Raw genomic sequence first — 27,608 nt, forward strand, 5'->3', positions numbered from 1 at the left:
GCAGCAGATTGGGGCGAGGAACAGTCTGGAATTCCTCTTTGTGTTCCCACCTCGACACTCTTGGGGCGCCAAGGGGAGTAGTTCGGTGTCCGAGGCCACTTTGGGAGCTCTGCATAACAACTCGATGTTCTCTATCAGACTGCTAGGCTTGAAGCTGAGGAAATACACTGCCCCCTTCTCCGGCTCCATCCTCATTCACCGGCTGGCCCCTAACTGCCTCAGGTAGTCCGGAGGCTGGCCAGGGAGTCTCCACCTACTCACGGGCGTCAGCCATTCGGCGCGCTCGGGAGCCTACGGGTTGGAACCCATTGGCTGGGGGGCGCTGCCAGTCTCGGGAGGGGGTGTGGTGGGGGTGGGGTTTCGGGCCGCAGCAGGTCCAGGCAGCTCACAGTTTGCAGGGTGGTGAGTGAGCTCGAGCGTAGCGTGAGCTCCGCTACCGTAGACTTGCAAACAGTTCGGAGCGAGCGTAAGCGAGCCAGAGAGAGTGAGAGAGTGAGGGAGAGGGTAGTAGGGGACCTAGAGGAGACTGAGCGAGAAAGCAAAGGCCTGAAGACCAAAGATTTGAGACTGAATGACCATGGCTGTCTCCGCACCTCCAGTAATCTCTGCAACTTCCAGCGGCGCAGGCGTCCCGGGGGGCTTGTTTCGGGCGGAACCTCTGTACTCGACGCCTGGAGAGCCCCCTCGTCTCACCCCCAGTATGATCAACAGTTTCATGGCCAATAACCACGGCGGCAGCGCCGGGGGTGGAGGGGTCGGTAGTACCAGCGCAGGCAGCGGCAATACCAACACCAACGAGTGCCGGATGGTCGACATGCATGGGGTAAAGGTGGCTTCCTTCCTGATGGACGGCCAGGAACTGATTTGCCTGCCTCAAGTCTTTGATCTCTTCCTCAAACACCTGGTGGGAGGGTTGCATACGGTGTACACCAAGCTGAAGAGACTGGACATATCCCCGGTGGTGTGTACTGTTGAGCAGGTCCGGATCCTCCGCGGGCTGGGGGCCATCCAGCCCGGGGTCAACCGCTGCAAACTCATCACCAGGAAAGACTTCGAAACTTTGTTCATCGATTGTACCAATGCCAGGTGAGATTCTCGTTTCTTAGCTTTCTCTTCCCCCTTTGCCCTCTTCTGCGTGTCTCATCCTCTTCCAACTTTGTAGAGTGAGTTTTAACTAGCTTGCTCTACTCTTTAGGCTCTAAGTCGGTGGGAAAAAGAGGACTGGAAAAACTCATTAATTTCCTGTCGCTTCTAGTCCGAGCTCAGGGGCAGGGCTTGGGTCTAAGAAAGTCTCGTACAAACTTCAGTTTGCGGTCCTGTACTGAAAGTTTCCAGCCTTTCGCCCTTATCTTGCATGGCGTTCTGGCTGCTTGTGATTATTTGTTAATTTCTCTATTTGGTTTTCTTTCCTGCTCATTTGTGGCCATACGGGTCTGATAGATTTTTCTCCTGAACACGGACACCAAGGGCTTTCCGGAGTAGAGGGCTGGCTTAGCTGTAAACTGTGCTCCTAAGCTAGCAATCCAGAACACAGCATTTGGGGGATGCAGAGGGTCGGAAGTCTAGAATCCATCCCAGAGGATGATTCGTTCCCCAACCTGTATGTTTGTTGTGAGAATGCGTTGGTGTGTGATGGTGGTAGTGGTGGTGGTGGTGTGTGTGTCTGTCTGTGAGAGAGAGCCAGAACGAGCTCATAAAGATGAGTGCTCATGCCTGCTGCGCAAAGCTTCCCCGTACACGATACAGGAAAGTCGATGGAGCCTTTTTTTTTTTTTTTTTTTAAAGAACGATGGCAAGTGTAACTTTCCTGGGATCGACCCTTTGGGTAATCTGCAGAGGGCAATGTGGGGCATGAGCGGCGGGGCCGGGACCGGGTGGGGAGTGCAATAAAAATTGGTAGGTTTTCTGGAGAAGATGCTTTCAGCTCTTCCCCCAGGCAAATAATTGGAAGGATCCCATTCCCCCAAAGAGAGGATTCCCTAAATGATGATGGTCAGCTTCTCTGGTTGTAAATGCACCTCCTTCGTAATACAGCTTAGAATTACATTGTAGAACAAATATTTATTTGCATATGTCCATAAGCAAATTTTATTCAATGTTTGAGTTTTAAGAAAGTAAAGTATATTCAAGATCATTTAATTTTAGAGGGTGGGATAATTAGGGAAAATGGCATTGAAACATGTATAATATTTTAAAGACTTTTAAATTAGTTTTCTTAGTATTTATTCCATCTCTAGTATAATAATATCTGTTAGGAAAGTGCACATTTGGTAGATGTGATTAGCATATAAACCAAACCACCATCACCAAGCTAAAGGGGGCAAACGGTTTTGTTGTGAAACAGCACTGCTGTTTATCATTTTGCATAAAACATCTGCAGAGGTAGATTTTCTCACAATGCAACTTTAAATCATAAGATCTCTGGGTTTATGAACCAAAACTGACCCAATTGACACATCTGCTGTAAAATCCAAATTACTATGCATAGTCGAAGTATACTGGCAACTTGTAGACAAACTGTTGCTGACTGCTACAATAAGATAATGCTACAGAACTTACAAGGGAACCCTTTGTTTTTCTTCTTTTCTCTTTGAGCAGTGTTCTCCTGGGTTCTAGCAATTAAGCAGAAACCTATTCATATAAGAACTCCTACCTGAATCATATCTGGGGCTTAAAAACCTGGCTTATTAGACCACATTTTCTTAAGGAAGATAGATTGCTTTAAAACACAAAGGATACCTGTTCCCTCAATAAAAGAAGCAATTATAGGTTTTAAGAGTAGAAAGGATATTTTATTTTGACCACAAAGCACTTTATTAATACCTAAACTCAGAGGATTACCAGGGACTTCAGATGAGGGTCATCTAGTTTATTTGTTGTCATTTGAAAAGACTTGAACAATTGTAGACCTGAAAACCTATCTTCTGTCCTCCTTTCTCCTTTCCCTGGTTTCTCTTGCAAATGCCCACTCTTAAAGAGAAATGAACAATTATTACACATAGGAAATTATACTTTCTTTAATAAATAATTTACACACCTTTGAGCAAAATCTATAATTTTCATTAAAAAAATAAATAGATTAACACTTTAATGTGATTTTGATGCTTCCCTCTGTAAATAGAAACTTTAATTTTTATTAGAGCTACTTACTAAAGGAAAAAATAATAAATTTCCCTGTATCCAGAGTCAAGTGTTCTTATGCTATTTTTGAACCCTGTTATATGATGTGTTTTAGGTTATTATTTCTATTGTTATGTTTTACTTATTCCTTATCAAGCATTTATAGTGCCAACTTTTTTGAGGGCTTAGATTGCTTTTGTGTATGTGCACATGTAAAAGTGATAGATAAATATTAAAAATATAAGAGGAAACATATCTGGAATATGATGAATGTGCTTCCTACTGCAGTTTTTCTTTATGAGTATTTTATTACATACATATTCTATAATTGTGTTACAAGTGTTGCAATATGTAATTGAAAAAATTTATGAAATATATTCTATGAATTCAATCTATAAATAAAGATGAGGAAAACTACTAGAAACCCCTATGTTGCAATTTCTAGACAGTAAAAAAAAATGCTCAAAATTTCTGGAAAAAATCTAATTAACATTACCACATTTTGTCCTCATAATCATATAGTTAAAAAACTACAAAATATGATAATGCTTATAATGGATGCCTTATGACTTGAGGTAACATTATTTACAGATGTGTGTACCTTAAATCATTCCTTCCATCTGTGAAATTAGTATTTAAGTAAACATTACTTCCATGACTTTTCTATTCAGTGAAAAGAAAGGTGAAGGATGTAAATAAGAATGAGGCCCAAGAGAGACAACATAAAGTAGATGAGATGGAGACAGTAAGAGAAAAGAGATATAGGATATGAGCAGAATGATGTCATAAAATGGAGTGAAAGATGGATCAGAGGAGCTTATAGAGATGCCCAAAGAAGATGAGCAATATACCAGTGGAGACTTGGCTAAAGAGAATTGTCATTTAGGACTCATGATTTCCTAGCACTTTAAGCTAAAAGAGGGGAGAAGTGCAAGGAACACCTACATACTACTGTTCTTATTTGAAAAAAGCGATTCACCTTCATCTCCTAATGGATCAATCTCCAAACTGTATTGTTGAATGGAAGGCCTATCTGTAATGGTGTTGTTGGCAATTTTCTTTTCCTACATAATAAACATTTCTGCCCTTCTTTGTCAGATAACTATGGAAGGATACAAGGCCTAATATAGGATATTTTAATTTGGAATGCTTCCTACACTATTCCAGAACAAACAAAATAGACCACTTTAAAACTGGTCATTTTCAGAGACCTTGAGGTGTTGCCACTGAAAATCAATGAGTAAAATACTTACATAATTATTTCTTTGATAGTACTGAAAGTCACAAAAATAGCTAAATCAGTGCCTTATATTAACAACTTTTATTAACTAATTATTAAAATATTCACAGTTCTCTTCCCAGAAAAGTCGTTGGAGAATAATACTTGCCTCAGCTACTAGAGAATGGAAAGACTGAAACTCTTGAATATTCATTGTTCTATTAAATGTCAGGCTTTATATCGCTGCATTTGAAAATGGCTATCCAGGTATTTTTCCTTGATGCCCCTTAGCTTCAGAAATTAATTGTAAAGAAGATTATTTTGAGGGTTATTAAGAAAATGATGATTAAAAATACCCAAACCAAATAGGAAAACTTGTTATCTTGTTTTAGATCTTTGTTTTTGCAGATGAAGCACTGTGATTATTTTCCATTTCTTGTCCAAGAGAACTTAGAGTTTTAATATTATAGAGTCCGGGCCGATTCAGAAAGCAAATGTCTAAAGTATCTCACTCTTATGCAATGGATTTTCCTTACTGAATTCTTCAAAGTTTAATATAGCAGTAAAATATTAAATTAAAAATTGTTATTCAGTAAATATGAAAAAGCAACCAAAACATTTTATTGTTATCTCTGTTTATCTACCTATCTCTATAAAAGTAACATTGTCAGATTTCATAATCAGCATTTAATTTCATTTGAGGACCAACTGATTAAATGTTATTCAGTTATTTACATATAGTTAAATGGATGCTTAGACCACAATGTATGACTAAGAAAATATTTTAATGCATTTGGAGACATTCAACATATATTCAAATTAATATAATTCAGTTTTTAATTAAAAATTTAATTAAGTCATGGTTTATTGTTATTCTGACTGTGTGTGAACAGAACATAAATGGGCTTCCATGTTAGAATAACTTTTTGTGACTTATAGTGACTTTTACAACAATTTAAAACTACTACTTTCAAATACTACAAATATTTTAAAATAGTCAAAGAGTTTGGCTTTGTATTCACACTTGATGAATATAGTTCATAATCCACAAAGCATAACAACTTTGAAAATAGATGTTTTCATTCATTGTAAAGTTAAGCAAAATCAAATTTTTGAAGAACTTGCATCACTTTCCTAGGCTAATATTTTGTATGACTTACATTTTCAGAAATGATCAAAAGGTTTTAGAAATTAATCTTGGCAATAAATGCAGACATTTTAATTCATGGGATAATGAGGGGGATAGTCATGTCTGTTAACTGACTATAGTCAGTCACATAGTCAACAATGCACTGTCTTTTATTAGAGAATGATGTCAATATTATAAGTAAGGCAGTCTACTCATGTGCCAGTCCACAGAACTTCCACATGTACATTCATTTAAAAAGTACACTTCTGCATAAATAACAACTGTTGTATTTATCTAATACTTTTGCTGGATTTCATATTTGCCCTAAAACTCATTATTAGGTAATGGGTATTACATTAAAGAAATGATGCATGGTATGATAGAGAATATCTTTGGATATTTATGTATGATTTTAATCTCAGTGTGTGTAGTACATGAATGCTAATAAGTCATTAGGAAGTGATCGTCTTCAGACATTAATGTTTAGGTGTTTTCATACAGGAATTCTCTAATACTTGTATAAAATAGCAAGTCTGAGTTGTTTGATGCATTATTAAGTAAACTTATTTTGTCTTAATGAAGTCTCTGCTAAGCTGCTAAGTCGCTTCAGTCGTGTCCGACTCTTCGCGACCCCATGGACTGCAGCCCACCAGGCTCCTCCGTCCATGGGATTTTCCAGGCAAGAGTACTGGAGTGGGGTGCCATCGCTTTCTCCGAATGAAATCTCTAGATGTTTTAAAAGTGCTTCCAGCAGGCAAATGTAATTGTGAGACACTCTAATCATAATACATTATATTTCAGTTGGTAACCTATATCTACAGTGACGCTTTATCTGATGCATTTCAAGAAAAAAATGATTTAAGTTTATCCACTCTATACATTTCAGATATACATTAAAACTGCCCTAATTGACAAAAACTGAAAATATCATGTTTTCAGAGGAAGGACATCAAACCTTTTTCCCAAAAGAAAAACAATTAGGTATTAATGATATTCTTGTTGCATAATCAAAAGGTCTTTGGTAGCATTTTTTTCTTCCCTTTCACCATCTCAACCTGCAAAACTCTTCACTGTCACTTAAGATCACACAATTCTAAAAAGAATAAAACAACATTTAAACACATTTGCTTTGCTAGGGAAATTGAACATTTGCACCCAATAAGCCTGATTGTGGAACTGCATGCAAATTGTGTTTTGATTTATCTCTTTTACACTTTTTTCCATTTGAATTGATCTTGCATTAATTTCACCAAGCAGCTCTGTGAGGCTGCAGATGTTGCCTTGTGTTTAATAAATCAATGAGACAGATCTGAATGAATCACTTTAGATGGATTCTCTGCTCGGTTTGATGTCTAGATGTTATTCTTAGCTTGTTATCATGACAGATGCATTAATGTTCCCATATACTGCCAGCAATGTAAGAGAGATCGAAGCTTTTAAAGTGGTGGCATCCCTTTTTCCATTTTCTACTTTAGAACAACTAAATTTATTTTATTTTATTTAGGAATCAAAGAAAAATATCTAACCAATCATAAGTTTCTTCATGGGAAAGATTCTTAATTTTCATGCTATATTAACTCTTCCAAAATGGTGGAAATCAATATCTTAAAACCTAAATATAGGGTATCTGCTTAATAAATAGTGCCTCCACATTAATATTTAATCATGGTCGGAAAAATGAGAATAAGTAATATATGATTGGAATACATTGAAAGTATCACTATAAATAGAATAATGCAGTATCTAAATTGATTACAGAAGGGTGTTAGCTTTTAAATCCTTACTAATAAGCTTCTTGTTGGCTTAATGCAGCTGTAATATACTCTTACCAAAAGATTTAGAACTTCAGGATTTAATATTTCTCTTTAGTAGTAAGGACACAGCTTGTCCATTGTGTATTCATCATTTCCTCACTTTAGAGTGCTGAAAATCTTAGAAAAGTTTATTTTATTTTAGTATATCGCAGCTGTTTATAGTTTGGGTAATTGTAAATTAAAAATCATTCAGTAACAATAAATGCTACTTTTATAATTTACTTTCTTAAACTATAGAAACACATATGCACACTGAAAGGCTCTTTGTATAACTCTAGTGAACTTTATTACCTACCTGCATTTACTATCATCACTATCATGTTTTATTTCATTTCATCCATGGCATCATTGCCTTGGATTTTGGAGAGAAACAATTGTGTTAATTGTTGGAAATATTTTGAGTTTAATGTTGTCATTGTTACAACTTTTAAAGTTAATCTCTGATGCTTGAAAATACAAATTTTAGAAAGGATATTCAATTTTTTTTCTTCTTCAACTTTCTGAAGAATGTATATATTTAAAAATCAACTCTCAGAGGTAGTTCTCTTTGCAGGCCTTTACAGTATTCTTCCATCAAATTTTTACTGTTAGCTTTATTAGAATAGGAAAACAGGAAACTATTAACTGATACTGTTGAGGTCTCAAATTCTTCAGGATATTTTTATCTGCAGTGTGAGGCTAATCTTGGAAGCTTAGGATACATGTTATGATTTGCAGTATAATTTAAAAAGAAGTTTATAAGTAAGTTGAATAAGTTATGGACAAGAGTTAGCTTTTTTTTTTCTATTTTGCTTAAACTGTGGGAATGTCTTCATTGTGAGGTCTTGCCACATCCTTCTTTAAAGATAAATTTATATATTACAATTGGTAAAATTATTATATTGAAAATGTAAGATGTGGTATACATTAATTTATGCAAAATTGAATATAACATAGCTAAATAGCAAATGGATACATTTATCACTATCTAAAATGATATCCCTAAAATAAAACTGAATTTGTTACATAAAACAAAACCTTGGATTTTTAATAATAATTTCTGAGGAGTTATCTTTAACTTCAGTAATATTTATAGTAAAATTTTAATAAGCCTGATATCATATACATTTAGGCACCTAATTCACATTTGTTTAATGAATACAGTCATGTACACATACACATTTATTCTTCTCATTAGAATTCTTTGCACAAATTGCTGTGCTTAAAAAAAACCTAAGTAGTTACATAAAATGTACAATTATAAAAAGACACTAATCCTAAAAATTTAATTCCATTATAAAACCATTTCTAATCATGGCATAAAATTTTCACATGTACATTAAAGCTATACAAATCTATTATATGAAATTAGAATGTTTAAATGAAATGTATCTGTAAAGAAAGTATGACTTCTTGATATTTTCTTTTAGTGAAAACCCATAGGAGATGTTCTAATACTACTATAAAATGATTCTCAACGATTTAGATTTATACTACTTGATACCAGCACTTGAACCAGGCAGTTGACTTTTGATATTTTTTCAAAGTGTTTATAAAAAATGGGTTGGTAAGAAGAGGGTTTTCCTCCATTCTATCTATAGTTTGTGAATAGAAAGAGGAATATAGTGATTTATTTTCTTCTTGAATAATCTCAGGACCCATTCATTGCAATACAAATTTGCATGAAGTGTCTGCCCCCTCCCCTCACCTCCATTTAAAGGAATAGCTTAACTTTTTCAGGTGTAATTAATTTTGAAGAGTAACATTTCCTTTCATCTAAGACCCCTGAGGTTGAAACTACTCATATGCAGGTACTATTCTAACTCATTACAATTATTTAGTTTATTAGATCAAATCGTGGTGGAAACTTTGTAATTAAACTGCTGGAGTTTAAAAAATAATGAACCATGGTATTTTTATTGCTAAATAACCTTTTTTATTTTTAAACAAGTTGCTTAATAGTGTATGATGTAGTGTGTATATTAAGGTATAAAACATTCAATTGTAACTGTGTCCGATGATCTTATCAGATTGCTGGCAACTGCTAGCTGGTAACAGCATTTAGTCTACATTTAGTCTATCTGCTATTTATGTGATGTTAAAAAGAAAAAAGTAATATTGATCTGTCTCCAGATTAAAGTTTGAAATGGGCAACAGCCTGAATACAAAGGGCTTTTTTTTTTTTTTTATGATTTCTCAGCTTGCTATTGATCTCCTAGTTTTATTGCATTCATTATTTATTTAAAGAATTTGCAAGCTAAACATAACGTTAAGCTAGTTTGCACACAGGGACCGCACTTAGGAAATTGAATGGAAATTGCATTAGAGATGAACATCTGTGCTATTTTTCCACTCATGTGTTTATGGGTTTGTATAAAAGGTGTATTGGATTAACAGTTATAACCATTATAGCTTACAGCAATATGATTTGGAGCTTTTAGTTATTTTGGAAGAAGTTTGTCTCTTACTTGCTTATTTAAGAAATATAGTAATATCTAAATGATATTTAGATAAATTTATTTTATAGCACATTTGTTAATGCATTATTTACACTATACATCAATTGTGAGGCTCCCTGTTTTATTGCAATAAAAACATTAAAAAAATCAGACTTAATTATCATGTAAGACTATACTATCTCTTAATGGCTTTTGACAGTAGGATACATAGGTGCTATTTACACAGTACCTATTTTAAGAATGTTGAGTTTAATGCCATATTAAAGCACATCAAATTCACATAAATGGCATAAAAATTGCAATGTGACCATCCATAAAATGTGATTATATATGTATGTTAGGCCTTGATCCTTCTGAAAGGATAATAAACATTCAGACACTGAGGGCTTGCTTTATATAACACTATAGACAATATGGTGGGATGCTTTATGATATGGTTTCCCCCTTGAATTCAATCCAAGGAATTTTAATTACAAAATCTCAAGGGGAATTCACCTGAAATAGTTCTTTGGAGGACATAAGTTAGACCCTAGTGTGAGTATCTTTATTGAAATATTTTCTTTAATCTGTAGACATTTGGAAAACTTATTTTGTCCACTTAATTATTAGAATTTAAATAAATAAAAATATCTTCATGATAATTTTGATCTCTCATGATTAGATTTGTCATAATGGAGTGTGTGTTTGTGTGTGTATACAGTATATTCTGTGGTGCCAGGCAGTGTTCTAGGTGAAGAGAGTGAACACCACAGTCTCTTCTCTCATGGAGCTTATATTCTGGAATCATGCTGTCTTTAGCTTAGGGTATATAAAGTCTATATCCCCCTTTTATATTTGTTAAATTGTGAAATCTTTGAGATTACAAATTTTTGCCTTATCCATTGTTGAATAATCCTTAAATATCTTGTATCTGCCTGTGTGCTATATCAGTAACACTAGAATTTTTTCAGTCTTTAGAATTATACCAGAAAGGTCAAACTAAAAATAGTTATTAATATATGAAATATTTTAGTTTTATGTTTTACTTATGATATAACTATATAAAATACTCATCAAGAGGAACTGGGAATAAAATATGTATTTCCATTTAAGAATGGCTGCAGTTAATTCACTTTAGTATCTTTTCTCTGACATATAGTATTTTTGCAAGGGGTATGAGTCCTTAAAAATTCATAAAATTAGTTATTCTATGAGTTTTTATTTTGGACAATAAAATTTTTACAGTAGTGGACAATACAAGTTTTTATAGTAGAATGTATAACTGTGGATTAGAAAAACATGGTTTTTTTTTTCCCATGTAAAAAAGCTTGCCTTCGTTTATGTTAGTTTTAAATAGATTCTCAAGTTTAAAAGTTTAATATGCTTTTACATGTAGTCCTATACAATATTATGTGCCAAAAATTAAAACAGAGATGAGAAAAAATTATTTGTTTTTATTTTTTCAGAGTACATTGACCCTTGCATGTATTACATTTAAACATAAATAACTCTGGAAAATTATAAACATCTATAACTAAATGTCAATATTAAACTTTCTGCCTTGAAAATAGCCTACGATCTGCTAAACTTCTAAATGTATTTTGTAAAAAAGTTTATGAGTACCCTCTGGGTTTTTACTTGAGGAAGACAAAAGGGGAGTTCATTCATACAAAGAAATTTCATGCATAGTACATTTTATGCACAGTACACAAATTTTTGCTCTCATTTTATAACTCAATTAGAATATTCAATTTGAATACACATATACATACAATATATATAGTGTATATATGTATATGTCATATGTATATATTATATATTTCCAGTTCAACCCATTTGTCACTTCACTTCAACAAATATTAAATAAGTTCCTACTATTAGTCTGTACCGGGCTACTTATCAAGGAGAGAGGAGTGATCTTAAGAATTATCCAAATTCTTCATCTCATCTCCAGATTACCTAGGTAGAATTTTATTGTTATATGGTTGACTCTCAGCTAACCTACATTAATGCAAGGAACAGTAAATGATGTATGCAATTCAAAATTGTGGAAAATTAACATAACATTAATTAGGCTTTGTAGTACATTATGCAATGTTTATGGTACCTGTCTAAATTTATCTTGCTTATTCTACTATTAAATTGTATTTACATTTTATAAATATTCGCTGGTGGGAAGGAGAGATAGACCAGAAACATACTAAGGTTGAATCCAATGCTTCATGTAGAAAACACCTGAAATGAACAAAGCATAAACAGACATTGAGCTTATATGTCATAGCTAACAGCTGTGTACTGGATCATGTTAGTGCTTAACTAAATTAGTATATTTTGTTTGAATTTATTCTTATATTCTCTATGTAAACATTTATCCATTTAAAGGATGCAGTACTCATTATAGTTATTAGCAGATCAAAACCTGGAAAACTGCATGAGTTCAGTTGTTGTCTTTAATCTTGTTTCCTGTGCTTAGGACCCCTAAACAACCACCTACCATTTAATAGGGGCTTCCCTTGTGGCTCAGCTGGTAAAGAACCTACCTGCAATGTGGGAGACATGGATTCAATCCCTGGGATAGGAAAATCCCCTGGAGAAGGGAAAGGCTACCCACTTCAGTATTCTGGCCTGGAGAATTCCATGGACTGTATAGTCCATGGGGTCGCAAAGAGTTGGACACGACTGAGTGACTTTCACTATAAGTTAAATAAACATGTGTTGACATCAGAGGAATCATGGCTTTTGAGTTAAAACACACTGATGAGTATAGTGCTAAATCAATTTTTTGTGAAGTGTTTCTACTCTATGATTGGAATAATTAATTGACATTCCACTTGCAGTTTCAAAAATGGAATGCTGATCATGTCCTGCAAGAGTGGCCATTTTGATGATGGGTACAAGTTGAGTACTGTGGTCTCTGAAGAGAGTAGTAACTGTTCCAGAGCTTAACTGATACAAGTACTGTAGGATCACCGCTTTCTTGCATTTGTTTTGGATTGGTCCTTGTCATACTAGAAGACTGACAGATTTTTGTTATTTTAGGGCGATATTCTTTTTCATGAGGTTGTATGTTTACATAATCTCCATTCTGCCAGAGTCTAAAGCTTTTCTTATTCTTTTCAGTTTAGCCCCAGTGAATTGAATAACTGCTCTTCTGTGTATTGTTTCATATTTTTTCCCCCAAGCGGGCTTTCAGTTTTTAAATGTAAATACAATTCAAGAAATTCAGATTTTTAGGTCTTTTTCTGTATTAGTGGAAAAAATGTAAAAGTGTCCATCAAAGAAGGGGCCATGGAGCTCAAGACTTTCAAGTTTTCTGTCCAATTAGGAGGACTCTTGATTTTAAACATAGGAGAACTATATACTTTGGGTCATGCTAGCATTGATGTTGGAGAAGGTGATGGCACCCCACTCCAGTACTCTTGCCTGGAAAATCCCATGAATGGAGGAGCCTGGTAGGCTGCAGTCCATGGGGTCGCAAAGACTCAGACACGACTGAGCAACTTCACTTTCACTTTTCACTTTCATGCATTGGAGAAGGAAATGGCAACCCACTCCAGTGTTCTTGCCTGGGGAATCCCAGGGACGGCAGAGTCTGGTGGGCTGCCATCTATGGGGTTGCACAGAGTCAGAGACTACTGAAGTGACTTAGCAGCAGCAGCATTGATGTAGTACCATTTAGGCATGAACAAAGGAATGAAGATAAATAAGAGTGAAGAAAACTTGAGAAAATATTTCTCATGGAAATATTGAATGGATCAGGAATTATTAATATTTAGATGACAGATGAGAAGTAGGTAGCATAATGTGGACTGAGGAAGGCCTTTCCACAGATCTGTTGAATGAATTATTTCCTTTAATTGCATTCATTTTATTCTAGTGGTTAGTTTAAGCAGATTCATGAATAGGAACAGAAAGTATAAAAATATTAGCTGTGAGGAAAAATAAAAACACTAAAGGCAAAATGTGGAAATGTTATTCTATTTGAGGTGAGCTAGTAGTATTTGAAACCATGACAGAATATTTGCATGTGTGTTGACACTAAAATAATATTCCTTTACTATACTAGTAAATGTTACATTAATTTCTAAAATATTTTATGCAGTGTCCAACTATATTTCCTCTGTAAGTTGCCTTACTATTGGTCTATTAACCTGATTCTAGCTTGCCATAGCACATTTTTGAAACACATGTTGAGTATGAATTTATTAAAAAGGGTTACATTTTGCCTTTGGGTATGTGTGTGAAGTTTTTATGGTATTCAAGATTAAGTTTGCATTTTAGGGAGTAATTTGAACCACTGCATTCAATGTTATTTAATGAACATTAAAATTTGAATTAAAGAACATCAAAGTGGCATTTATATAGTTAATAAGTACAATAAAGTTTAAATATTTCCTTCATGCCTTCTCCCTGAAAATATATCTGGAAGTTTAAAATTACTAGCTAGGTGTAATAGTAAAAACTTTACATGTATGTACTGATTTACAGTTTATATAGTGATTTCATATACATTAGCTCATTTAATCTAATCCTTAATTTATTTTTATAATTTTGTTGTGAAATTTCTAAATTTTTAATAAACAGATGGCTGATCACTGTACAACATGATACTTCTGGGCATCACTTAATGTCATTTAGACTCTTTTTCCTCTCAGTGCTAAATCAGCATCATCCATAGTTATAATGAAGCTTATAGTGCTTCTAGGCAATAATAGTGACTTAAATTTGTGCAGTTCACAGGCTGCAAAGCTTAATCATACACTCTCTGCATTTATCCTCACAGCAATTCTACAAAGCATGTCATCTGATTGTGAATTTAGGAGAGAAAATTGAAATATAGGTAAAGAAAATGAATTGCTTAAGGCCATAGAATCTAGTACAGGCAGATACAGTCCTTGAACCTAAGCTTCTGTTTTATCTCCTCTGGTACATTATGCTCTCTATATTGTCTCTGAAGTATTAAGTCTTGAGAGACAAATTTGAAAAAAAAGTTTTGTTTGGGGGTGGATTGTTGCAGATAGTCAGGAAATTATGGAAAAACTAGTGGTGGGAGATAGAGATAAACTAGTAAGAAAGAGAGGCACTAGGAGCTTCCCTAGAATGTCTTCAGGGTGCATGCTTGATGGGACATACTGATTTTTAATGATGATGTTTTCAGAAATGTAGTAACTGAACTCCCTCTGTGGAGATTCAGTTCCATATACATGTACAGAAAGATTTTGGGAATCAACAAAAACTTAACATTTTGAATGGAAAAGTGAAAGGAATAGTAATTCAAGAAAGTGTATAGGAATGTCAGTAGTTCATCAAAGCATAATATTGAAAGAATATATGATGGTGGGATCTATTAATAGTTACTAAAATATGAATTGTCTCTTGTGTCTGAAATATTATGCTAGCATTGGTTGGTAAGTTCAGAGAGATTTAAATCTTACTGTAGAGACAAGGCATAAACACATAAAAAAGATTACTAGTTGTTCATTCATTCATCAGAAAGCTGTTGAGTGACTATTCTGTCAAGCATTCTTCTAGGTGCTTGGGATATATTTGTTAAAAATAAAGATTCTTGTCCCTGAGAAGAGGATTATATTCTAGGGTATGGTGATATGGATGCGTGTGGGTGGCTCAGTCGCTAAGTTGTGTCTGACTCTTTGCGACTGCATGGACTGTAGCCTTCCAGTCTCCTCTGTCCATGGGATTCTCCAGGCAAGAATACTGGAGTGGGTTGCCATTCCCTTCTCCAGGGGATCTTTTCGACCCAGGGATCGAACCCATGTCTCCTGCATGGGCAGGTGGATTCTTTACACTGAGCCACCTGGTAGTATGGATGAGGAAGACAATAAACAGTATGCATAATAAATAAGTAAATAATACTGTATGTTAGAAGGTGGTAAGTGCTATGGAAACTATAGAGCAAATAGAGCAAAGTAAGGGTATGGCAGGCACTGGAGTTGGTTGCAGTTTTAAATAGAATGGATACTATAGGCCTCATTGAGAACATGAGCTTTGTTCACAGAGGGGTGTTAGCCTAGCCAAATCTGAGGAAAGTGTTTCAGGCTGAGAAAACAGTTTGACCAAAACTTATCCAGCCAAAAGCCCAAAAACATGGCTTTGGCTAGTAGCATAGCTAGTAGGTTTGAGGAATAGTAAGGAGGCTAGTTTGGCTGGAGTGAAGTGATTGAGGGGAATAGTAAGAACAAGATCTAAATGGTAATGTTGGGAGGGGATTATATAGGACCTTTAGGACATTTTAAGGACTTTGAATGAAATAGGGAGTCACTGCAGAGTTTTGAGCATGACTATCATGATTTGACCTAGGTTTCTAAATGATGACTGGCTACTAGATTGAGAACAGGTTTCAAATGGGGGCAACGTAGAAGCAGTTATGATGCTACTGCGGTGAACAAGGAGAGAGATGGTGGTGGCTTAGACCATTGTGACAGAGTATGCTGCTGCTGCTAAGTCGCTTCAGTCATATCTGATTCTGTGCAATCCCATAGACGGCAGTCCACCAGGCTCCTCCGTCCCTGGGATTCTCCAGTCAAGAACACTGGAGTGGGTTGCCATTTCCTTCTCCAATGCATGAAAGTGAAAAGTGAAAGTGAAGTCATTCAGTTGTGTCTGACTCTTAGCGACCCCATGGACTGCAGCCTACCAGGCTCCTCCAACCATGGGCTTTTCCAGGCAAGAGTACTGGAGTGGTGTGCCATTGCCTTCTCTGGTGATAGAGTATAGATAGTAAGAATTGGTCAGATTCTGGATAAGTTTTGAAAATAAAACCAACAGAATTTTCTGACTGAGCTAGGAACTAGATACTGAGTGTGAGCAAAAGAAGAGTCACAGAAAACTCCCAAGATTTTGGTCTGAGCAACTGGAAAGATGAGTTTTCCATCATTTGTGAAGGAGAAGGCTGTATGTGGAGCAGGTTTGGGGAGAAAGTTTAAGTGTTCAGTTTTATATGTGTTAGTTTTTAGATACATTTTAGCCTTTTCAGCCTTTTATAGTAGTCATTGGATGGTGTTTGAAAGAAATATCTAAACAGGAAATACAAATTTTGGACAGGAGTGACCATACATAGAAAAAAGAAGAGTTTTAAGTACTAAGTTCTGGGTCTCACCAAGATAAAGAGATTAGGGAAAAGAGAAACTAACAAAAGCCTAAGGAACATGCAGTGAAGTAGGAGGAATACCAAGGGAGAATGATGTTCTTGAAAGCTAAGTGCAAAAAATGTATCAAAAAGGAGGCAGTAATCAACCATATCAAATGCTGTTGATAAGCCAAAAGCCATGACTGAACATTGGCCATTAGATATAAAAGTGGAAGTCATTAGTGAGCTTTATGAGAGCAGTTTTAGTAGAATAATAAAAATGAAAAGTCTAAGTGATGTGTTTAAGAGAGATCAAGAGGAGGTGAATTGGAAGCAGAGTGTATAGATAATTGTTTCCAGGTGGGAGGGAGTAGCCTGAGAGTAGGGGAGAATGAAATAAGAGTGGAGTAGGAAATGGCAACCCATCCCAGTATTGTTGCCTGGAAAAGGCTGTGGACAGAGGAGCCTGGCAGGCTACAGCTCATGGGGTCACAAAGAGTCGACACAACTGAGCAGCAGAGCACAAACACAGGCCCACCTTAATCCAGATTGATCTCCTCTCAAAATCCACAATCACGTGTACAAAGATTGTTTTTCCAAATCAGGTCCTCTTTGTAGGTTCTGGGGGTTACAACTTGGGCATACCCTTGGGGCTGCTATTAAACCTGCTGCAGTCCGGTAAGGAAAAAAAAAAAAAAAAAGAATGAAATAAGAAGTTATAGCATGGGCTATTAGGAATAATACATTAGAAATTAAGAAAAATGATGTTGTAGTATTGCTGAAGTGATATTCTTTTTTAAAAAGGGAATATTTATTAATTTTATTTTTGGCTGCATTGGGTCTTTGTTACTTTGCTTGGGCTTTCTCTAGTTGCCTCGAGTGGGGGCTACTCTGTAATTGTGGTGCAGGCTTCTCATTGAGATAGCTTCTCCTATTGCAGAGCACGGGCTTTAGGGCATGCTGGCTTCAGTAGTTGCGGTGAGTGGGCTCCAGAGCATGAAGGATTCAGTAGTCGTGATGCACGGGCTTGGTTGCCCTGCAGCATGTGAGATTTTCCCAGACCAGGGATCCAACTTGTGTCCCCGGCCTTGGCAGGCAGATTCTTAACCACTGGATCACCAGAGAAGTCCCTGAAGTGATATTCTTGAATAGGAGAGAGCAGATAGGATCTAGTGCACAAGCAGAGGCATTGGGTTTAGGTAGGAGCAAGGTTAGTGTATTTTCATTAACAGATGGTGGAGATTTTGGTTGCTCTGGTTTAAGGACTCCATGAAAGACCTTTTCTGATTGTTTCAACTTTCCCAGTGGAGTGGGTAACAAGTCATTCGTTAAGAATGAGGACTGGAAAGGAAGTTTTGGAGATTTGAGGAGAAAGGCAAAATGTGAAATAGCCATCTATATGAGTAGGAGAGTAAACTACTTAAAAGTTTAGTATGATTGCCAGGCCATATTAAATGCCCACTGAGGTTTTTGATCATAAATTCAAAATGGTCAGTATGGTTGTGTATTTTATTTCCACCATATAGAACTGCATCAGTTTTGCTGCAAAGGCAAATAATTGAATTTAATAAGAACTGTGGTTTTGCTAAGTCCTATGAGTATAGCAAAACCAGAGGGTGCAAGGGAGTTGAGGCTTTATGCAAAAAGTGATTATAATGAGTGACAACAAGTTTTAAACTGGTAAGGAAAAAAAGGAATTCAAGAAAGTGAGATACAGTAAAAAGCTGGTAATATCAATGAATTGGAGGTTCCAAAAAGAGGTCAAATAATTTTTGGAATTGGAGTACTAGAAGGAGTGAAGCAGAAGTAGTTGTGGTCAGAGGGTAGGATGCCTGAAATTAAGAATACGGAGGAGTTGAAATTCCTGGTAATTACGGAACTTAGGGTTCCGTATGTCATGAGCATGAGTGACAGAGTAAAGAGAACAAGATCTTTGAAGGAGAGGAGTGTTGGTCATGTCATCAAAACTGAAAGACTAGAGTGTTGGTCATGTCGTCTATGTATATACATTGTTCACTGAAATTGCTAAGGATTAAGAGAGGAGTCTTGATGTATTTCAAATTTTGTAGTACATATAGTAATGCTATTAGAGTATGCTTTGTTAAAAACTATTTAACTTTCTAAAAAATTTAAAATTAAGTTACTGGAATTAAGAACTCAGGGAGCTCAATTTGACAAATGCATTCTTTAGAAATAACCACATTCACTATATTATGAAGGTACGTATACTTAATAATTCCTGTTTTGCCATGGGTGTGCTATGTTTCAGTTAAGCTTGAAGAATATGGTGAAAAATAATATTTTCTGAATAATTGAAATAATGTTTGGTTTATTTCATTTGTAATTAACATTATTCTATAATAGGTGATATACTTCATTTTATTATGAACTGACTTTATACCAGAAGCATTCTTGGTCCTAGGCTGTGTGTTTGTTGATCTTATTAGTATGTCATATACTCAGAAAGAATGCATTAAGTTCCTACTTTCATTTCAACACACTAGTATTTTCTAAGCAGAGTACTACAAAGCTTCTAGGCATGGTCCAGAACTAGGAAATTGTCATGGTTCTTTACTTATAGAGTGTTTATAATGCTTTCAAAGTGGCAGAAACCCAATCACTGTATGTTTAACACCTGCTGTTCTCTGATTCATGCATTATTAACCTCACATGGAATCTAAATACTTAAACAGCTTCTTCTGTAGTCACTACTTCTCCTCACTACTCTTTGACTACTCTTGGGATTTCTGTGACCTTGGAGGTTTAATGATGAAGAAATAGTTAAGCTTTAAACATGAGGTTCTCATGTGAAATCATAGCAGAGCAAAGCTAAGAAGTTGGTGATCCCAATCTTAATTCCTTATTAATTACCTAGGAAACAAAGTTTCTCTGATGGGGTATGCCCAGACATTCACCTGGTATGTTAATAGAGTGGTTGGGAAGAAGAGTTTGGTCAGCATTTGCAAACTAATAGATTCTGTCACTGATTCTGAGTTTTAATTTCTGCAGCTGGAGAAGAGCAAGGGAAGCCATATGTAGTAACATCTGCTATTAAGACTCTTGTTTAGGGGAAAAATGCAGTTCCATTGTTAAAATTTGATTTTAGCCCATTGGGTTGATTAAAAAAAGCTTGTTTCCCTTCTTTATATAGCACTGAAAAGAGACATGTGCATACACTATACTTTGGGTTATCTCAGTCAGAATAGTCTGTGCAAAGTGTTGTGGAAAGACTATTTTAGGCATTAGGACCCTAATATGTATTCGACAAAAGGAACAAGTGATTACTCATCCTGCCCCATATTTCAAATTTGATGAGATTAGAACTTCAAATGAATATTTTATTCAAGCATAAATCATTGGCAGATTTGTTAAAACTGAATGAAAGTGAACTGAAGTATGTAAACTGTCACGGGTGTACACGTGTTCCCAATACTGAACCCCCCTCCCACCTCCCTCACCATACCATCCCTCTGGGTCATCCCAGTACACCAGCCCCAAGCATCCTCTATACTGCATCAAACCTGGACTGGCGATTCATTTCTTATATGATATTATACATGTTTCAATGCCATTCTCCCAAATCATTCCCCCCTCCCTCTCCCACAGAGTCCAAAAGACTGTTCTATACATCTGTGTCTCCTTTGCTGTCTCGCATACAGGGTTATTGTTACCATCTTTCTAAATTCCATATATAGGCATTAGTATACTATATTGGTGTTTTTCTTTCTGGCTTACTTCACTTTGTATAATCGGCTCCAGTTTCATCCACCTCATGAGAACTGATTCAAATGTGTTCTTTTTTTTTTTTTTAAACTTTACAATATTGTATTAGTTTTGCCAAATATCGAAATGAATCTGCCACAGGTATACCCGCATTCCCCATCCTGAACCCTCCTCCCTCCTCCCTCCCCTCCCCTCCCTCTGGGTTGTCCCAGTGCACCAGCCCCAAGCATCCAGTACCGTGCATCGAACCTGGACTGGCAACTCGTTTCATACATGATATTATACATGTTTCAATGCTATTCTCCCAAATCTCCCCACCCTCTCCCTCTCCCACAGAGTCCATAAGACTGATCTATACATTGGTGTCTCTTTTGCTGTCTCGTACACAGGGTTATTGTTACCATCTTTCTAAATTCCATATATATGTGTTAGTATACTGTATTGGTGTTTTTCTTTCTGGCTTACTTCACTCTGTATAATAGGTTCCAGTTTTATCCATCTCATTAGAACTGATTCCAATGTATTCTTTTTAATGGCTGAGTAATACTCCATTGTGTATATGTACCATAGCTTTCTTATCCATTCATCTGCTGATGGGCATCTAGGTTGCTTCCATGTCCTGGCTATTATAAACAGTGCTGTGATGAACATTGGGGTACACGTGTCTCTTTCAATTCTGGTTTCCTCGGTGTGTATGCCCAGCAGTGGGATTGCTGGGTCGTATGGCAGTTCTATTTCCAGTTTTTTAAGGAATCTCCACATTGTTCTCCATAGTGGCTGTACTAGTTTGCATTCCCTCCAATAGTGTAAGAGGGTTCCCTTTTTTACACATCCTCTCCAACATTTATTGCTTGTAGACTGTTGGATAGCAGCCATTCTGACTGGCGTGAAATGGTACCTCATTGTGGTTTTGATTTGCATTTCTCTGATAATGAGTGATGTTGAGCATTTTTTCATGTGTTTTTTAGCCATCTGTATGTCTTGTTTGGAGAAATGTCTATTTAGTTCTTTGGCCCATTTTTTGATTGGGTCTTTTATTTTTCTGGAATTGAGCTGCAGGAGTTGTTTGTATATTTTTGAGATTAGTTGTTTGTCAATTGCTTCATTTGCTATTATTTTCTCCCATTCTGAAGGCTGTCTTTTCACCTTGCTTATAGTTTCTTTTGTTGTGCAGAAGCTTTTAATTTTAATTAGATCCCATTTGTTTATTTTTGCTTTTATTTCCAATATTGTGGAAGGTGGGTCATAGAGGATCCTGCTGTGATTTATGTTGGAGAGTGTTTTGCCTATGTTCTCCTCTAAGAGTTTTATAGTTTCTTGTCTTATGTTTAGATCTTTAATCCATTTTGTGTTTATTTTTGTGTATGGTGTTAGACAGTGTTCCAGTTTCATTCTTTTACAAGTGGTTGACCAGTTTTCCCAGCACCACTTGTTAAAGAGATTGTCTTTTCTCCATTGTATATTCTGGCCTTCTCTGTCAAAGATAAGGTGTCCATAGCTTTTCTTCTTATTTCCTCTCCTCCTCCTTTCTCTTCCCCTTCCCCTTCTCCACCTCCTCCTCCTGCTCTTCCTTCTCATTTTATAAATTGTTTTAAGCTGCATGTGTTTTCTCCCTCCCCAAATAGCTTCCAAATTCCTCAACTTCAAGAATAATCTGATGTGTTGTTTTATCATTCATAGTGCCTAATGTGGTACATGGATGTAAGTACTCAAAATGTATTCAGTTTGTTGCTTTGACAGTGTAACTATGATTTATTATAATTTAATGTATTTACTTAGTGAAACTGTTCATATTTTAAGGAAATTTATTGTTATACCAAAGAGGTGTATTTTTCTGATTCTGATTGATAGCTCCTCTTGAACAACGAAAGCCTAGGGAATTATTATTCTGTCTTAGATAGCCACATTTTTTCTAACACTTTCTAGATGTACGATCATTTAAGCCTCAGCTTTTTCATCTAAAATGGGGATACTATTAGTTACATAACTTATGGGGTTAATAAGGTTAATTAAGATAATGTACACAAAATGCTTAGCATATAATAAGAGCTCAGTAAATATTAGCTCTTATTAGTGAAAGTGGTATCACAGTAATATGTGTGAACATACACATATACATACATACAGAACACAAGAAAAAGAGCAAATCCCAGAATAATATTAACCAGTTTTCAGAAGCTTTTGCTACTAGTAGTAATTAACTGGTTGACTGCGAGTGACACTGTATGCACTTCATTTTCTAGGAAATTCTTGTCTGTTGGCTTACTAGGCTGATATGGAAGCTGGTAGGCCACTTATTACTAGTTCTATTTTGGTGCAAAATTCAGCCTTGTGTGTCATTTAGAGTTTGTGACACATGTACTCTCCCAAGGCTTAATGAGTTGTCTACAGATGGGCTGTTATTTATTACAGTCATGTAGAATAAAATGGATTGTCTTCTGAAATTAATTTTTCATTTGCCTCTAGCCTTGCTTTAATAGAGGACACACAGTTGCCTGTTTGCAGATATACTGTTTAATCACATTAATGTCTAAGCGCCCCCAGGCTGAGGAAGATAATTGTACAAACGAACAGCAAAATCTGTATCTTTAACTTCAATTTATGATTAAGTTATGCAAATGACTTATCCCCTGCCCTTCCAAGAACTAATCATCTAATTAGGAATGATGTGGTAAAGGGATGTTTTTGAATCAGGAGGATGAATGCTGGAAGCAGAAAATGGGAGCTGACAGCAAAACCATTGAAGGTACAATAATGTGTAGTAGATGAATCTACATATATGGTACAAAAAGACATGGGAAGGCTCATACATATTATCCATAGATCTGACATGTGTTCTCCTTTGGCAGAAAATATAGTTCCTTATCTATGATGATATCTTTTTTTGAGATTAAACTCTTAGTAAGGCACTTGTTAAATTTCCTGTGTTCTTGAACACTCGAGAGATCTGGGAGTTTTATTATCTCACCCAATGAAGTAATTGACTTGTTCTTTTAATCCACAGAATTTAATCTGCAGCAAAGAAATGGGATTATACATTGATTCTGAACATACACTAGGTTTTTCAGATTGCTACTTTATCAAAATAGTTCCCTTTTCCTTGAAAAATAAAACCAAATCAGGACATACAAACCTAGGAAAAATATGGTCCTCCTATTAGGGAACTTAGGTATAAATTCCAAGTAGCATTCAAGATATACATTTGCAAGATCTTACCTTTTAAGTTTTGTGCTTCTGCTTCTAGACATTGATTGTGAAGAGATTTTAGCACAATCATTCTATTAGTTGTGGCCATAATTATTCTATACAATATAGAGATTATCTCCTTATCAATAATACTTATTATGTTAACAGTTAATAACTATAATAGTAAAAAATAGTATTACTGATGTTGTTTAGTCAATACCATGTCAAATATTATATGTTAACATAGTTCTTATAATAATGTAAAACAAAACATAATAAATCAGACTATACCAATAAAATTACTGTGAGTATTTTAGAGTCTCCTAAAAGTCTTTCTTATAGGTACATTTGTGGGAGTCAGAAATCATAACATTTATGTCCTTTTAATATAATCTTTTATTGATTTGATTTCTATGCTGGTTATTACAGTGAACTCCAGGGTATTTTATTTATATAATGTAAACCATTTCCCAACATATGTGAGAACAAAATCTCAAGAAGTATATCCTAAATAGAATAAAATTTTTTTGTACCAAATTTGTACCAAATAAATTTTCTCAAGTTCTTGAAATGAGTGTGATCATTCTATTTGTCACTGAGCTTATTCTTCTGCCTGTGCTGGTTCAGTTCACTGAGAAGACCCCATTGATCACCAGGAGCTGCTATTTATTGGAGTGTTGTAGGTCCTTACTATATTGATGCCAAGTGGATACAAGCATTTATTTAACATTTTTTCTTGTTAAGAGTAGGCATCAAACTATAGTTTATCTGCTTTTATTGAGGAAAACTGTTTAAGCTATTTATTTGGACAATTGAAGCCAATGAGTCTAACTTATTGGACCTTCCAAGGTTGACACTTTTGAACTTTGTGATGGAGATTTGACATACATTCCTGTAGAGGACAGACATTTATAGATTTGTACAATGAAGAGACCACTGCCTCCAGGATTGCACTAAATTCAGAAGGGCTAAGTTCTGAATAGGAAAAGGAGTACGTCAAGGCTGTATATTGTCACCCTGCTTATTTAACTTATATGCAGAGTACATCATGAGAAATGCTGGGCTGAAAGAAGCACAAGCAGGAATCAAGATTGCCAGGAGAAATATCAATAACCTCAGATATGCAGATGACACCACCCTATGGCAGAAAGTGAAGAGGAACTCAAAAGCCTCTTGATGAAAGTGAAAGAGGAGAGTGAAAAAGTTGGCTTAAAGCTCAACATTCAGAAAACGAAGATCATGGCATCTGGTCCCATGACTTCATGGAAAATAGATGGGGAAACAGTGGGAAACAATGTCAGACTTTATCTTTTTGGGCTCCAAAATCACTGCAGATGGTGACTGCAGCCATGAAATTAAAAGACGCTTACTCCTTGGAAGAAAAGTTATGACCAACCTAGATAGCATATTGAAAAGCAGAGACATTACTTTGCCAACAAAGGTCCATCTAGTCAAGGCTATGGTTTTTCCAGTGGTCATGTATGGATGTGAGAGTTGGACTGTGAAGAAGACTGAGCCCCAAAGAATTGATGCTTTTGAACTGTGGTGTTGGAGCAGATTCTTGAGAGTCCCTTGGACTGCAAGGAGATCCAACCAGTCCATTCTAAAGGAGATCAGCCCTGGGTGTTCTTTGGAAGGAATGATGCTGAAGCTGAAACTCCAGTACTTTGGCCACCTCATGCTAAGAGTTGACTCATTTGAAAAGACTCTGATGCTGGGAGGGATTGGGGGCAGGAGGAGAAGGGGACGACAGAGGATGAGATGGCTGGATGGCATCACTGACTCGATGGACGTGAGTTTGAGTGAACTCCGGGAGATGGTGATGGAAAGGGAGGCCTGGCGTGCTGCGATTCATGGGGTCGCAAAGAGTTAGACACAACTGAGCAACTGAACTGAACTGAACTGAAGGTTAGTTTGTGGAAATAAAGAGTGAGTCCTTTATACCACTGCATTTCCATCCTATGATGCTTTATCTCTCTTTTCCCTTCAAAAACTAACATGATTATTACATTTCTCAACTCCCTAACCCCTGGAAAGTTGGGCATTACCATATCATATGATAGAAAACAGTGAACTAAATATGTCCCTATTAATACATTCTTTTTTGAGACTGAGTTAATTCTTAACCACTATTGTGATTTTAAAATGAGTCTAAGTTTAACAGACATTCCCTTGGTTTTAAAGGAGCCAAAAAAGGATGATTTGAACATCAGGAATAGTAGTAAGCAATTTTATAATCCCTGGCTTCTAGTAAGTTTTCTACATGTCATTTGTACATGATGATAGAATTGTGATATTCAATCTCATTTTTGTTGTTATAATAAAAAATATATTTATGACTTATCATTTGGTTCTTTACATAGAAGATTAACAGGAGATCTACTTTAGTTGATTAAGAAACTCAGTCACACTATCAAGTGCTACCCGTATCTCCTGGGCTCTTAAAACACCTTCATAGAACCCTAGAATTATGAGCAACAGATTTTAAAACAGAGTTTGGAGCAATTAAATACTTTTTATGTATTATCAAGAAAGTTGGAAAGCAGTTTGAATCTAAAACTCCACTAATTTTTCTTCATTCAAGGGCTGGAATAAGGAATGCATAAAACAAGCTAACTATCCAAATGAGAGTCTAGTTACCCTCTACAGGAAGCTTATCTTCTCTGAGAATTGAAAAAAAAAAAAAAAAAAAAAACTCAGAGAAGTTTATCATATGCTGTTATATTATAGCCACAATAATGGGATCACTGTCTTAAAATTCCAAACTATAAGTAGTTGGGTTTGTAATATACCTCAGGAGGACTCAAGAAATGGAAGATTAATGTGTTACAACCTTATTTTTCCTCTTCTTCAATGATTGGGAATGGTGAGTGATCTTTGGAAAACCTGAGATGGCCATACATCTGCAGAGACTTGGTTTCGGTCAAACCTTAGAAAAACATCTGGTGGTGAGGAATATATGCCTCTGGTGAACCCTACCTGTAAGAGACAACTTTCTATATTCCCTCAGAATATAGGGAAGCACCATCAATAGTTTTACTCAGTGTTCCTCTCATTCATGTGACTATTTATTTTCTCCAGTTGTTTATACTGTGTAGTGGTAGGGAATCTTAATGAGATGGGACAGGACTTAACTTCAGGCTATAATTTCTAGATAATTAGTTTAAGAGGCTGAGGCAGAGGAAGAACATGTCTTTTAGTTTGCTACAGGGCCTGATTTCTTATCCAGTGCATACTTAACCTTCTGGCATGCCTGATTCTCCAGAATCTTGCCCTTGGTTGATACCAGTTTTGTGGTAGTGATTAATTTCTGTATTTTTTGTAGTTGCTTTTGAAGTTTACTCATTTTCTCAGTTGTAATAAACCATTCAGAGTGATATTTATTCAGTGTAGAACATCATATAGCTTTCTTTCATATCCTCTCTCTCTCTCTTTATATATATATATATATATATATATATATATATATATATATATATATATATGTTGGTGATGGACAAGGAGGCCTGGGTGCTGTGATTCATGGGGTTGCAAAGAGTTGGACATGACTGAGCGACTGACATGAACTGATATATATATATATATGAGAGAGATTATTAAATAAATTTTGAGTAACTTTTGAGTAACTTCTAACTTCTAATAACATTAGTTTCAAAACATGATTTACTAAATGACATTCATTACCACATATCTGTACCCAAACAGACATGGCTGCTGCACTATAATTTAATGAAAATTTGTAGATTGAAGTTCCTAGAAAAAATAAGCCTGTAATCTTTTTATAGGGTTTGAAGTTATAATAATAATTTCCATTTACTGAGCATCATATATGAGGCAGACACAGTGCTTGGGACTTTCCATTCGTTACCCAATTTAATCCTCACAACCACCATACAAGTTTGCCATTGCTAGT

At 35.8% G+C, this 27,608-nt stretch overlaps 1 protein-coding gene across 1 annotated transcript in view; it reads left to right on the top strand.

The window, feature by feature from the left end:
* Positions 1–349: 349 nt before the first annotated feature.
* Positions 350–27,608, top strand: part of DACH2 (dachshund family transcription factor 2) — an 864,497-nt gene continuing 837,238 nt past the window's right edge. The window contains exon 1 of the mRNA XM_086387136.1: positions 350–1,086. Coding sequence (XP_086243262.1) covers positions 572–1,086 — 515 coding nt within the window. The 5' untranslated portion in view covers positions 350–571. The remainder of the gene's footprint in view (positions 1,087–27,608) is intronic.

The sequence above is a fragment of the Bos grunniens genome, chromosome X (genome assembly GCF_055505025.1).
Source record: "Bos grunniens cultivar Pamir isolate PY7600 chromosome X, Bosgru_T2T1.0, whole genome shotgun sequence".
NCBI classification, from domain to species: Eukaryota; Metazoa; Chordata; class Mammalia; order Artiodactyla; family Bovidae; genus Bos; species Bos grunniens.